Source organism: Thermobia domestica, chromosome 8 (assembly GCF_964235325.1).
Source record: "Thermobia domestica chromosome 8, izTheDome1.hap1.1, whole genome shotgun sequence".
Lineage (NCBI taxonomy): Eukaryota > Metazoa > Arthropoda > Insecta > Zygentoma > Lepismatidae > Thermobia > Thermobia domestica.
This window is the reverse complement of record NC_137461.1, coordinates 160,978,715-160,995,052: the sequence shown is the minus strand read 5'-3', so window position 1 is coordinate 160,995,052 and position 16,338 is coordinate 160,978,715. Positions and strand designations below refer to the sequence as shown.

At 37.4% G+C, this 16,338-nt stretch overlaps 1 protein-coding gene across 2 annotated transcripts in view; it reads right to left on the bottom strand.

The window, feature by feature from the left end:
* Tmem18 (transmembrane protein 18) overlaps positions 1–16,338 on the bottom strand; it is an 81,632-nt gene that overhangs the window by 17,780 nt on the left and 47,514 nt on the right. For both annotated transcript variants that reach the window (XR_014132743.1, XM_081769207.1), the window contains exon 4: positions 7,046–7,139. Coding sequence is in view for 1 of the 2 variants with exons in the window: in XM_081769207.1 (XP_081625333.1) it covers positions 7,046–7,139 (94 nt within the window). In the remaining variant the exon portion in view is untranslated. The remainder of the gene's footprint in view (positions 1–7,045; positions 7,140–16,338) is intronic.

Below are 16,338 nucleotides of genomic sequence, written 5' to 3'. Positions count from 1 at the left end.
ATGCTGCGCATTGTTTAAGCAAGCGATCCTTCCTTTTTTCCTCTCATTAATTTCAACATCAAATTATACGATTATGTTGCTAACGTCAAGCAAAACACACATTATGTTTTACAGAAATCAGAGTATTGTTACGAAATTCTCACGGAAATATTTTATTTACGGGGAGAGGGGGACGGATTCACTTTCTAATTATTTATCCATTTCAACTCTATCAGTAAAATTGACTGGGAACCATGAAAAATATTTACGCCATATTCCACCAAAATCGAACGGGAAACCAAATGTAACCTACATACTTATGATCACAACATGAGAGGTATACGAACGAAACTACCAAGGTGTCCACAAAATTTGTTAAGTTAAATTTCCTGAGCAGATTTTTTAAAAAGATCGTAACTCACACACTATCCAATTTCGTATTTTTGCAAAATATTCTGTTTTCTTTTACACGCACCTTCCACCATCCCCATAGCTCTCCAACTCTCATCTGAGTAAACAAATTTTATCATAAGCGATTTTTTTCATTACTTCATTACATTCAAAATACAATAAAATTACATGATCAAAGTTTGTACTATAATATTTTGCAAAAGTACTGGTTAAAATGATTCAAACTTACATTTTCCTCATGGACAATGTCTTGTCTTACGATAGGGCAAGCCAAAGTAAATGCGAACAACTACTATACACTTATATGAATAAGTTCTATGAATATATGCAATGAATATTAGACTATTACAATAACTAAACAATATCATAGAATTTAAACAGAAGTTTCAACAACGTTCACAGACGTTAATTTTACAATTTCTGCGAAAAATCATTTCAGAGAAAGTTCTTACTCCATTTCAGATTTTTGTCTCAACTTCTTTTAGAAATGAAATGAAATCTAAATTCTACGTCACACGGTAATGCCGGCTAGGCCAAAGGAGACAGCGATGAAAAGAAATGCGGAGAACCTCGAGGAAACCCACGCGCACGGTGTTTGTCCACCACAACGCTCATTTGGCGCGAGCTGGGATCCAACGAAGGACCCCATGCACGAGAGTTGCTTATCTTCCGGTAACTTTATTTTATTCGTGATTTTTTCTTTTTGGTAGAATTATTCTCTTCTGTTTTTTTAGGGTTACGCTTGTTTCTAAACAATCTTCATATCGCCTCCCAGCAGATCTGGCATCCGTGAGCTTTTATATCTGATAACAATACTATGAATTCCTTTCCAATTGGTAACAGCATAATGTATTTTCGTCAGTGTTACAATCGTATGTTCACATTGGTTTGCAATTAGGGTAGACTTGTTGACTGAGAAACCACGCTCATCTGTAGCATTTCCGCGGGAAAATATCAAACCCAACTTTCATCGCTTTCCACAGTGATGAGTGTTTCAGACTGATTTAAAGAAGGGAAGTACAGAAATAATCGAATCTCGCAATTTCTTGCTTATCTTGTAAATATGTTTAAAAGCTTTGTGAATAGGATGTTCTGGCATTTTTCCACAGTAGCGAGTGCTCTCTTTTTGCATTATCTGAGGTGTCCTATTGTACTCTGTTTGCTTCGAACAGGCAATGAAACAGGCATTTGAACCTAGTGCAATCAATCTGTGATTGGTTTAAAATTAAAGGAGTTAGGAAAGATAGTTCTCTGAGTAACTGATATCTCAAGAGGCTTCTTTCTTTTAACTAATCCACTTTAGTACTCAAAAATATCTGGCGTTCCTTTCACAATTGCAACAATACAAGTTCAGTATCGTTGCACTTCCTTTAGGAACTTTTACGTCTGGAAGCCAACATCAACTTTATTTGCAGGAAGCAAGTTTACTTACAGTGAGAGCTGATTTGAACTTATTTGGCTATACAAGCCAACTCATAAATGATCTCATCAGATTATGGAATTTATGGCCGTATGCACCAACGAAGTTCAACTGTTGAACGAGGGTTATAACCAAGCTCGGTGAAAATATCTATTGCACCAACAACGCTCAACGTTAAGTCACGGTCAAATGGTAGATAAACTTGGTTTTAGCTTGAGCGGCTGAATTTGGGGGTTTAAGCTTCGTTGATCCAAGTCAGTCTGTTTACACTCAATAATATCATTGTATTTTTCCACTAATGAAACTACAATACATTTCTCGTGTATAGAAATATTTTTTTGGTTGTGGTTTCATTATTTTTTCCACCACAATTACGATCACTAAAATTAGACTACTCACAACTCTATGCACACAATCTCGAAAGTCGAAAAGACCTACACGATTTTTTAATTTGTTACTTTGTTAAACGAAGACTAGAGACAAAAGACGACAACCAATCAGAGTCGATTTTACAAATTGACCGAAGTTTACTTAAACGAGACGTACTGAACTTCGACTTTTAATGGTGCAAAACAAAAGTCCTGGAACCACGTTTAAACTTGGAAGTTTAATGTTAAACGCGTTTGAGTGAACGCTCGTTTAAACTTTGTTGGTGCACACGGCTGTTAGAGAATAAATACAGAGCATAAATACAGGAACTTGCAATGAAAGTGTCAACAAAGGCTGACATTCAGAATATATAGTCTTGCAAAAAAATTACATTTGATAAATTTATCACTAACTTGCTCCGCAACAACTTTCTTAGGTTTTGACTTTACCATTTTTGACTTTTTCATAAATTCTTTCATTTTATAAGTATTTCATGAGTCCTTTCAGCACGAACATTTTTCAACCACCTTTCACTACAGTTATTGAAATGGAAATTTGTCACAACCATTAATTGCAGTAGAACCTGCACGTCGTGCAGGTGAATCTTGGAACAGGAAGAAAATGTCACGCAGGAAGGTATGCAGTTCCTACCAGCAGACTGAATTGTCACTCTTCACAACATCATTGACTACATGCACAGGCTAATGGAAGCAATGTCAGACAAGTCAGGTATCCCCGTGATCGTTAATCCACATACTCACAAGATGCAAGCTTCTGAGAGAAAATTTTCCTGACCCAACAGTATATTTTGTACTTCTCCATTAATTTTAACCTCATATTTAACTAAATTTCCTGCCTTTTCCTTATTTTTTCCTGTCTGTGGGCACCCTTAGCTGCGCACAATTCATGAAAATATTTTAGCAAATAATCACAATATAATTTTGATGAATTAAATATAGTTAACAGGGAATTACAAGGGATCAGAAATTTTTGATGAAAGACTCATAATAATAAGGTGCAATATAATTTTAGGTACGTCAAAAAAATTGATATTCCTATACAAGAACATACAAGAAATACATTGGTATTCTTATACAAGAAATTTATCAATTTGAGATCATGAGTGGAGCAACTGGAATATTACACTATTCCACTTCCAGTGCATCACTCAGTTCCGTGAGAGAAAATGGAGCTGGAAATCTGCGCCGGATTCGTGTCCTCAAAATGGACGAAAATGTTCAATTATGTTCAGTTTCGGCCAGTGGATGTATTCAACTTCATCCCGATGTTCTTCAAACCACGCCGCAACAGTTTTAGCTGTGTAGATGGGCGAATTATCATTCTGTAATACGGTGTCATTGCCCGGAAACAACATCTGGACCATAAGAGGCACATGGGCCCCTAAAATGGCAACGTAACACGGTCAGTGACGCGACTGGTAAGCGTCATCACAGGACCCAGTGAAAATAAGGATATTAAGGCCCACAGTATCACATAGCTTCTGTCACGTATAATGTAGATCGAGATGCGGTACACGGATTTTTCCCTCATTTTTTTTTTTTTTTTTTTATTTATCATAAAGTCTCTATACAAGTTTATGTACACTGAATTGCAAATAAGTAATGTTTCTAAATAATCCTTTCTCTATGACTTTGACCTCCTGCCAGGGCAGGGCGAAGTCTTGTAGTTTGTTGCTTAGGAATCTCCTGCTCAGTGTAGCGCGGAGATTGGAAAGAAACTTCTTGTTCATAGCAGCGCAGAAGTAGATTGGTATCTCCTCCCAGGTGCAGCGCGGAGATTGGTAAGGTAAGGTAAGGTTGTAACTCACGGCGAACTGTAATTATTGATACACGTTGTGGAAGGTGCTGCTTCAGTTGTTTGATAAAAGGCTACACGCAGAAATTGCACCAACAATGCCTTAAGGAAGGAAAATAACTGGTTTAAAAAAATCAACTTTTTCTTGAATCTGTTTTTGCATGACAAGAATTTCACTAGCAAGAGTCGACTTAAAAATACCAATATTTCAGAAGATTCCATGTACCTTAGGAGTAGGAAGCATTCCTTTTACTTCCAAAGACATTTCACTTAGTCAATCCTCTAAACTGAACATGAGTTATCCCTACGTGATAGACTAAAATTGGTGTTATCTTTTTTGTCAATTTAACAGAGTTTCTACATTACAAATATAAGAGAATTTGTTCACAAAATTACTTGAGTGATACGTCATAGTTATACAAATATAACGGTACAACAGTTAATTGGATATTGTGGTTAAAGAATAAATCCCACTTGTTCATTTAATTGTGTACAAAATAAACTACTGTGATCCAATTCCTCTCACTGCCTCCGGCGCGGAAGACTAGTTCGATTTTCGGTAGAAATAAGCGTGTTTGTTGTTGTTTGATGCGTGTATGCTAAACTTTTTCAACGCCGAGGCTAAATGAAACGTAGGCTTACATTTTAAGGTGGAATCAGAACCATCGTAATGTGTCCAAGGCTCTGAACTGGGGATCACATGCACAAAAGGCGCGCGCTAGCCATTAGACCAGCGGGAAGGCCTGAAGCTTATTTCGTTTGGATTCCACGTTAAGTTATAGGTTCATGTTTTATATACCCTTGGTGCTGAAACGAAACGAATATTAAACCTCAAATCAATCAAAAGAAGAGGGTGCGTAACCAAATATTATTCATATGTTTTACTACTCACAACACTCATCTAGAAGTTGTGAGTATCTGTACACCACAAGCTTTCTCATTTAACATTAGAAGATTTTTTTGCTTGTGAGGGAAGAATCAATACTTTTAGTGATTGTACTACAATTAAAGATGATCTTACTGTTACAAACACAGATTCTCTTAATGTTACAACCACGTATTCCCTTAGTGAAGACAGTACATAATGGCATATTAATTAACTCATGCCACTTTTCTGTAGTTTGTGGAAGGCAAAATGAACTCAGCAGAGTATTAAAGAATACAATACGTAGTGTTTAATTTCAAAGAAAAGTAAACTGTACTGGGTAAATTCACGTCCTAGTACTCTATCACTATCTGATCTTAATTAACTGTTTAGCATCACTCCAGGATATTTCCTTATTCGAACGCCAATGTTGACAATACGTGAACCTGGTATAACTGGCTGTCAAGACGGCAATTAGCCACGTTGCAATAGCATTCAAATTAGTGAAAAAATTACAAGAAAATACAGGGTCTGTATAAAAAGAAATGAAACAATCTTTTTCTGACGCAACTGTACGTAGAAGCGCGGTCGCTCCAGGCAGGCTCGATGGATGGGAAGTGACCTTCAAAACGCACCTGGCGTCAGTGGCCTACGAGCTTCCGTGTGGATCCTATCGTAGTTTAACTGGACCGCTGCCTATCGGCTCGGTCGAAGCTTAAAAATACAACGTTCTATCGAACGGTGCTACGCCATTAAATACTGTGTAGACTCGCAAAATCGGCTATGGAGAAGTTGGCTATGATCCAGCAAAAGTTCGGAGTGAAAGACCATCAAAACCAACTGTTTTGAAATGGCACAAGTGCTTCAAACACAATGCGAGAGAGTGTGGAAAACGAACAAGCACAGGACGTCCGTCCACGAGCAGAATGGAGGGTAATGTGCGACGTATGCGTGATGTGTTGAACTCAGACTGGCAGGTAAATGCTCGAATGATCATAGACCGCGTAGGAATTGATAAAAATGATTGTGCAACCATCATTATTAAGGATTTGCAGATTAGAAAAATTTGTGCCAAGCTAGTGCCGAAAATTTTGACAGACGATCAGGGACAAAACCTTTGTACTTGTCTGCGAAGATCTTTCGCAGAGCGTTCAAACAGACCCTGCGTTTTTGAACGTGGTAACCGGCAACGAAACGTGGGTGTTTCAGTACGACCCAGAGACAAAACGCCAAAGTGCAAAATGGTACACAATAGCATCCCCTCGCCATAAAAAGGCTCGAATGAAAGACTGAAGGTCAAGGCTAAGCTCATTATCTTCTTTGACGCCAAGGGTGTGGTCCATCAGGAATTTGTATAGAGCATCACGGGTGCTTTCTACTGGAAATGTGAAAAGATTGAAAGAAGGGGTCAACTGAGTGACATTGCCGTCAATGGGAAATTGCATCATGAGAACGCAAAAAGGCACACCTACTTCGTGGTCAACGACTACCTGATCCAGAACGGCATAGCAACGCTTCCCCACCTCCCTCCTGTACAGTCTCGATATCGCCGCTGCGGATTTTTTTCCTGCTCCTCGAGTAAAGAGCCTTCAAAGAACATCACCATGGGATGTAACAGAAGTCACAGCGGCTTCGACGTGCTGAATGAAAAACACTCCAGAAAAGAACTTTCAGGGCTCTCTCTAAGCGTGGAAAACTCGTTGGCAGAAGTATGTTGACGCCCAAGAGTCATATTTCGGTGTATTTTATTGATTTGTAGCAATATGTTCAATACATTTTTTCCTTCAAATTTGGTCTCATTTTTCATACAAAGCGGTATTAATTGTAGAATTAGTTCTACTTGCCAATGATTTATTTCTTTCAAATGAAATCTTGGACACATTTTTTTATACGTAACAATAACATTCTCTCTGTCAGATGTAGAAGAAACAGAATACAATCTCGCATAATTTTACCTTATATTGCATGTTCCGTGCGTGTATATGCGTGCTGGCTGCATTGTATCGTGGTGTAGTTTAAATTCTGTATATTTTTCTTTAACTTATAAGGTCTCTGAAGAAAACTTAGGTGAGACTACAAAATAAAGAATACAAACTAACGTTTTAATCCATCATCACACATTCTCATTATTAACAAGCAGGTTCATGATCATGTTCACGGTTAATAAGCAAAAAAAAGATACTTACTACCATTATCATGCAATTGAGCAGTATTGGAACCGAGAAGACTAGTGAGATGAACATTCCCTTGCTGTCGAAGTACTGTTGTCTTGAAAACAACCTAAGGAGAAAAAATATGAACCTTACTCAACGTAATGAAGTAATATTACTAATAAAACTATCCCAAACGAAACAAAAACAGAACACAAACTGATCATAACATACAGTAACAGTACCATGAGAGATACAAAATATATCATCAGAAGGTATATGCATTTAATTTTGTAGAACTCTAATAATTTAGTGACACAAAAGAAATTTGCAGATCGTTGTTGAAATAATACTGCAACATATCATTAAATTTAGGAAACGTAAAATAATACTGCAAATGTGATAAATTTAGGAAACGTAAAGTGATACCATAAATTTATTTCCTGAATTTAAAATCATTATTCATACGTTACTCTCGACTTGCTTTGACTGAAAGATTATTTTCAGCATTGCTGAACTCCCACATAATTCATACTCACAAGGTATTACACAATACGAATAGGTGTTCAGAAAACATTTTAATGTAAAATAAACGTAGATTATTAAAATTTCTATATCATGTGTTTTGTCCTACCATTCTCTTTCAAAGTAGTAAGATGTTAGAAAGCAACTTAATTCCCTACAAATTTTACTTGGGACTTAGTATTTATTTTTATTAGTAGACTGGCTGACATATTTGCTGATTAGTATACACGAAAATTGTAGCTAGATTTCGCTTAAATAACCACGAATATTCTTTGGAATACTACGTAACGACGACACGTATTGAAGATTGGACCCAGATAAATTATAGCCAAATACTTACGATCAATGGTGCTATTCAGCCGGTTCGCACCGGTTCGCTAGAACCGGTTGTTAAAATATTTCGAGTTTGCAGAACCGTCTGTTATCCCCAGACATAAACACTCACATGTATATTTAACACATGGCTCAACTAAGAATGAAAGAAAGAAGCCAAAAAAAGGTCGTCTCCACCCAATGCATTGCTGACTCCTTACTTCCTTGACCGGTGAGTACCAGGGTCGATATTGGTATGTAGAGAACCAGTAGGCTCTATAGGTCTCGAATACGTTGGTTTCAGTGTCGCAAAGTGAGGTGTGTTCGAACAGGAGTCGAAAAACCGATCGACGGTCCCAACAGTATAGTAGTCACTTCTCGGCCATCGTGCGCCACTGGAGAGCCTTCCGGTGGAGATCTTTGGGTTTATCCTCATCTCCTAAAGCTGCTGCATAATCTTATGTCGCACACTATGAAACCACAGAGATGCAGCAGCATCCTCATAAGAAGTAACGAGAACCGGACCACAAGCACGGATTGTTTCTATGTGGAGGAGTGTATCTCCGGTGACCGACGAGCCCTTCGGGCAATGTGGGTATAAGAGAGAACGGACAGATATGCTCGTTTCCGAATATGGAAACCCCGATGTCGAATTTGAATTTGCTCCAGTGACAGAGCTCAAAACGGCCAGACACTGCTAATCGCTCTCGGTTATTTCAAGCCACGTGTCAGCTGAGCTTGGTTTGGTTTCACCTGAAACTAACTGTTGGGCCTGGTTGTGATAACCTGCAGGCCTGTAGCTAGGAGTGTGTTATGGGAGATTTACAGTTCAATTTGTTCCCTGACACACACACACACAAACCAAGTTCACCTGACGCATGGGTCGAAATAGCCCGGAGCAATCATCAGTGTCTGGTTGTTTTGGCTGTGGCACAGGAACAACTTCAAATGAGACATCGGGGTTTGCATATTTGGAAACTAGCGTGTCTGCATGTTCTCCCCATACCCACATTGTCCGAGAGACACGTTGGTGACCGGAAATACGAACTCACATATTTAAACAATTCGTGCTTTTGGGCCGGTTCTCGTCACTTCTTATGACGACCCAGCTGGATCTCTGTAGTTTCATGGGTAATGTGCGACATAGAATTACGCAGCAGAGTCAGGAGATGAGGATGGACTCATATATCTCTACCGGCCGAAAGCCTCTTCAGTGGCGAACGGTGTCCCGTGAAGTGACTACAACACTGTCGGGACCGTCGATCGATTTTTCGACTTCTGTTCGAACACATCTCACTTTGCGATATCGAGACCAACGTATTTGTGACCTGCAGAGCCTACCGGTTCTCTACATACCCGGATCGACCCTGTTCCTCACCGGTCAAGAAACTAGGCAATTGCTGGAGATGCCCTTTGTGAAAACACCTCTGTACTTCTTCTGCTCGCTTGCATTGTTGTGAATTATTTCAATCAATGGGCCTACAGAAATTTGAATGGACGATATTTATCTTAAGCTATTAATAAAGAATTTTTCAGTCACGTCAATAAAAGGTTTCCAGGTCTTAATTGTTAATTCTTTTGAGTGCTCCATATTTGTATTGGTGAGAATAAATGTTTGAAATTTTCAGACAGCAAAAAAATTACTTTCGGTAAAGCCTAACTAACTCTCACTAACAAAATACACTATTATACATTCTGCCATATGTTTTCCCCTCCTAAAGTCGGTTTTGTTTGAACGTAACGGTACAAAATACAATAGAAACAGTTCTTAGTTCGAACCCAAGGTGGTAAAATTTGCGTTGCGTTTTAGAACGTAAGAACTATTTTGCATGGTTTGTTTCCTAAGACAATTATATCTATTTACCTATCAATTTACTATCTCTCCAAGATTATATGTATATCAGGTATTCCAAAAATGGCTTTCTTTTTGTAAAATATGGCCCTGTAGGCGCCATTTTTAGAACACCCAATATTATATATATATATATACCTAGGTGTATAATAGCGAACCGGTTGTTAAAAAATTAGAATAGCACCACTGCTTACGATCCATCATTATAGTGCAAGTTCACACTTTAAAACCAATCAACTATACAAAGGATAGATAACTATCTACTAGCAACTAAAAGCGATCTAAATATAATATTAACCTTGTTTCCCAATGCTTATCATAACTCTGTTCCCCATTGTGTACTGGGTTCTAGTGTAATGAATTATATTCACAAGTCTTAGCCAGCTGTACACTATAGTTAAAATTGTGTTTAATTGAAAGCTCTTGTTTATTTATATTTAATAAATTTATTTATATGAATTTGTCCACAAACTACCTCAAACTCTATATCATATTTTCTGTACAATTATTCAAACATATATTCTTCTAGATATTCCTGGATTCTTTTACACAACTTCTTGCATGTAACGACATCTATTAGTAATGCAATGAAATATTTGCATTTATTATACGTAATTCTCGTTGTACTTCTTGTCTTTCTACAACGAACATCATACGAGTATATAATTTAAGTAGGATCCTGTATAATATTCCGGGATTGCATTACTCACAGACTGACATGATTTTGTATTATACACAGGATTTACTCAATACAACAGTACGCTTAGAAAATTTCTCCGCAGTGAATTATAGCACAGTAACTGGCTACAATATAACACACACTGTGTTTATCGTGCAGTATATATCTCTTTTGAGCTGAAGTTAAAGTTTTGCCTCATGTGTGTTAGACATTACCAGAACATAATATCCACATATACAAGGATAAAAGTGATTGTTTCAGTATTTTTCTCACAATAACAAGACTACATCAACTGTGGAGAGACTTTTAAACGCATCGTGTTTATTTACTTCATACAACTGAAAGGCAATACACATTTTTCTCGTTTATATAAATATATAAATGCTACTGAAAAATATGAACAGTGAATCCAATTTTCCATAAAACAATGTTATATATACGTCTAGATATTCTTGGATCACTGTAAAATCGCTATGAGTTGGTGATCCCTTGTACTACAGTAAAAAATGCTTGTAGTGGATATTACTTTTTAAAATTATTTCTTCAAGCCCTCCTAGAAAAAAAATAACGGTACGTTTTAGCAATGAATCCTATTATCTTCAGGAAAACGCAAATCTTACAACGTTTTTACGATTATCTTCCTTTGGATAGAAAAGGAAAGGGATGATGGAATACGAGGGTAGGTTGATAAGTTCTCAGCCTACCCAGATTCAAAAAAAGCTAGGTATAAAAGTTATATACGTTTGTGAGATTTATAATTTGTGAAGGTACTGTGCAAAATTTGGTTTGACTAAACCAATTTTAATTTTTTTTTTCAGGTCCAAAGAGAGGATGTCAGCCCACGTCCCATGAATTAGTAAATTTGAACACCGTGCATTCATCAAGTACCTCTTCCTAAATTACTCGTCAAAGGAGATCCACAACGATCTTGTCACGGCATTGGGGGACAAGGCACTATCGTATGCCACTGTGAAGAAATGGGCAGCGAACTTCAAACGTGAGCAGTTTCGTCTGAACGATGATCCAAGGTGTGGCAGACCAATTTCAGTGACCTCTTCCGAAATGATTGACACCATTCACCGGATAATTCTCGACAATCGCCGAATCCCGCTCAAACAGACAGAGGATACATTGAGCATTAGTCATGAACGGGTGTGGAAAGCAACACTAAAGGAGAAGAGACGTGGAGAGCTGTCAAAATGGATAATATTCCTCCAGGACAATGCACCCTCACACAAGGCACGTCTGACATTGCGAAAATTGGAGGACCTACGGTTTCGAATACAGGAACATCCATCTTATTCGCCTGATTTGGCTCCATCAGACTTTTATCTTTTTCCTAAACTGAAAATGTTTTTAAAGGGAACGCATTTCAATGGCGCCGATGACGTCATTCCTCAAACAGAGGCTTGGTTTGCAGAGCATTCATCCGATTTCTATTTGTCTGGCCTGCAAGCACTGCAGTAGTGATGTGAAAAGTGCATTGCAATACAAGGGGAATATGTTGAATAAAAACACATTGTTTTTCTTTAGTAGTAGATTTCATTCATTTGCATTAAGAAGTGACCACTAAACAACAACAACAACAACAACAAAAAAAAAAAAAAAACTTGTTCAACAATTCTGAAACATAAGCGAGTCATTTTTGCATCGTCTCCTGACAAAACTGAAAAATGAATTTAGCAGGTTTTGCTTCTATACCCCTGATGTACCATCCCTATTGATTACCTCTCTAGTAAGAAAGAAAAAGGACTTACACGGAAGGGTTCCACAAGTTGTCACTAAAATCTGACTGCCGCATAGCACATCTGATAGAGCATCATGAGAAATGAAAATGAGCAAAATTTAAGGTGCTATGGGACCAGAAGGATAGGAGCTACCCGGGGCTTCAAAATTTGAATATATCCAAAAAATTATATCATGAAATTAGTACGTTTAAAGTAAATATTTTGAAAACCGTTAAAGCAATCAAAACAAAAGTTGCGCAATATAATGAAAACAAAATGCCCTATCGGAAACCACAAACAGTGTTGCCATAGGTGAAGCAGTGTTGCCAACTCAACATAAAATTATTTTATTTGAAATAGCACCATATACAAGTGTGCAAAGATTTAAAATGCACTATTATCACTAAACATAACAGTGAAGTGTAGTGGTACAGTGTTGCACACTATTGGGGCTACATGTACTGAAAATGTACAATGGAGAAGTCTGATATGTGGCAACAAAGGGTAATAAAGGAATGCATTAGAAACAAGTGAGGATTTTGCATTATACTTCTGTAACCCCGATGAATAAGTAGACAACTCGCGAAAACGAAATTATACACGCGAGGAAAGAAATACGTGTTTTCTAATTCTGTAAACTGGTTCTCGATTATCTTATCAATATTTGGAAGAATAACTTCTTGGTTTCTGTCTTTCGTGTTGAGTGACATATTATTTTATTTCCTCTCCTACATGCCATATTATTATGTTTGCATTGTAATATTACCATATTCACACTGGAAATATTTTATTACTACCTCATTTGGCTTTTAGTCGGCCAAGATAGCCATGTGGTCTAGAAGGTTAGACAACCGACATATTAGGCATTGCGGGTTCCAACCCCCCTCCCCGCCGGACATGTTTTTGTTGTACTTTTCACCTTACATTTCATTGTAATCTTTCTCTTTCATAGTGATTCGGATCCCACTTTACACTCCTATATAGCTTCGGAGCTGACACAAGAAGTAAAAATGGCATCAATCAATTTTGTTTTTCAAATACATCAATATTTTGTGACACTGCTGACATTTTGCTACGTTATACTATCTGTGTTCTTTTATTACCATCTGTTGCCACATATTAGACTTCTCCATTGTACATTTTCAGCACATGTAGCTCCAATAGTGTACAACACTGTACCACTACACTTCACTGTTATGTTTAGTGATAATAGTGCATTTTAAATCTGTGCACACTTGTATATGGTGCTATTTCAAATAATTTTATGCTGAGTTGGCAACACTGCTTCACCTATGGCAACACTGTTTGTGGTTTTCGATAGGGCATTTTGTTCTCATTATATTGTGCAACTTTTGTGATTGCTTTAACGGTTTTCAAGATATTTACTTTAAACGTACATAATTCCATGATATAATTCTTTGGATATTCAAATTTTGAAGGCCCGTAGCTCCTATCCTTCTGGTCCATAGCAGCTTAAATTTTGCTCATTTTCATTTCTCATGATGCTCTATCAGATGTGCTATGTGGCAATCAGATTTTAGCGACAACTTGTGGGATCTTCCCGTGTTAGAAACTAAACATTATAATTAGCTCTATAGTGCCAGACACATGTAGCCAATGGGAACGTTGGTCGACATCTACTATCCATTTCATAAACATAGGCCCCTGACTTGGCGATGCTGCCGTGACGCTCACTCAAAACTTATATTGCATTGTCGTACCTCATTGGAATTGCTGGAAGTTGTCTTTTCAATACTTAAGACATACAAATTTTCTTTGTACTGTGTAGTGATTAAAAAAAAAAAAAAGCATTAATGAAAAAGTGCGTATTTTATAGTGCTTTTTTTGGGTAAACCAATGTTTATAAGACTATATCTCGGAAAGGAGATCACGTGAAATAATTTCCTGTGTACAATACGTAGATGAATTCATTAACTGTAGGTTGTGAAAAATTCAATTTTTATCACTTGATACTTTTTGTGTAATTAAAATAAATGTATGACGCTCTGATCTCCTTTATCGTGGTACGTAGAGAAACGTACAAAACACAGTTCGAAAATTTGGAACTTTAGTGTTCTAAATATTTGAAACTATTAACGAAAGAGAATTTAGTTGGTAGAGTACTTATTTAAAAAAAAAAAATGTTCAAATACATTCTCCACGTTACGCGGAGAGCCATGTTGCAGCCCACCCTTTAAATTCCCCGCGCTTATATGAAGAAACAGCATACAGTACTTGGAAGTGCGGCAACGCTGTCGTGCTGTGTTATCGCGTTCAGGAAGTTTGTAGCGCGGAGCCTACTTCATAAGAATGAAATAGGAAAAAGTATTTAAGATCTCACAACCTTTCACAAGATCTTAAAAATAATAACAATGCATGTACGTATCTCAATGTAATCGAAATAAAACGTTCAAGTAACACATCCAAAAATATATTAATCTAATGACCTCCTTCACTTTCGTTACTTGTTGACTCATCGCTGCTCCTATCTTCCTGGACGCTTATTAACAATGGCTCCATTTCTACCTCTAGATCTATCAGTATACACACTTTGCAGCTTACGAACATATTAAAGGGAAAAAGAAATGTAGCCTTGGCAATTACGTGTTCATCCAAATTGTTCCCTTGCCGAATGTAACAGAAACATGGGCCCTCTGTTTTCTTTCAACGAAAGAAAACTATGCAATGTGTAGGTGACAAGGGGTGTTTTTGCGTCTAATCACGTCGCACTGATTACGTTTTGAACATTTCTCTTCAGTTAGTTGGAGTCAAAAACTTACACACGCACTAACATCATATAGGTTCATTGCAGAAACGTGCATTTATATTTTCCTGAGTATTTCTCAAGCATTTTTATTGAATATATATATATATATATATATATATATATAGATAGATAGATAGATAGATAGATATATAGATAGATAGATAGATATAGCTATTCCTTCTGCTAGGGTGGTATTACAGAAAGAAGCAGCAACATTTTGAGCGATAATGAAATTGCAGAACTGACGAATGACTCCGATTCAGACGGTTATGAGTTAGATAGTAATGACATTAATTATTCGGTGCTCAGTGGCGTATCCGGGAGTGAACAAGATAGTAATTGTTTCAAGTGAACCTGAGGTTGCGCCGAGAAAAAACCGTCGTTCCTATTCGAAGGCAGATTCTGAAGGTAGCTTGGAACGATAAAATTCAAGTAAATGCAAAACCCCTGTTCAGTGCTGTCTCGGGAATTGATCAAAATGCTGGGCTATCTACAGAGTATTCCCCATATAAAGTGTTTCAGCTGTTTTTACCGATGAAGTTTTATAGTAAAAAAAGTTGAGTTGATTTTAACGTCCCTCTTAGCAGCGAGGCTATATGAGATGTGGCCCCACCCATTAACGTGGAATCCAAACCACGTGAGCTCCCACCGGGAACAATATGAAAAAGAAATGAATCAATACGCAAAACATCAGACTGAAAAAAAATTACTAAAACAATTTTTTTCCTAAGTGAAAGCGTGGTACTTCAATTGAAAACAAGAACATTTTTACAGTAATTATTCACATGTGCCTTGTACGGAAGCCAGCTTTACGCGATTTTTACAAATCAACTAAGCAAGAGCTATTGGTATGTCTGTCAAATGGTGGAAGAAGCTGCTTTTTCTGCTATTTGACTCATTCGTCAATGCTCACATACTGTACAGGAAGAAAGCAGGACAGCATATCGCACTTCTTTGGACTTTTTATGCGAACGTAGCAGAAAAACTGCTGCACTCAGCAGGCACTGAAGAACAGGGATCATTCCAGTCTTCACCTGGTGGAAGGCTGGTAGCACGGGGCCATTACCCATACAGAGTTCCACCAATATCCGCAAGTCCTAATAAAGTAGGACAAAGGAGATGCAAAATGCGTAGCATCCGCATGGTGAAAGGGAGTTTTTAATAAAATATTAGCGTTTATTGTCTGATAAATGAAATTGGACTTTGCGTGGGAAAGTGCTTCGAAATGTACAACACTAAAGATAAGTACTGGGATTCCTAGATCTGAAAACTTATTTTCTGTGAAAGATAAACTCAATATTACATATATTATATCAACTAAGATTGTATCATATAATAAGCTTTGTGAGTGTACTTGTTTCTGTACAAGTGCATTTTGTACTGCATGCAGCAAGTGAAGCAACTGACAAAAAGCAACACCTTTTCGAGGACCATCACATGCAAATGCAAACAAGATAAACAGTTAGT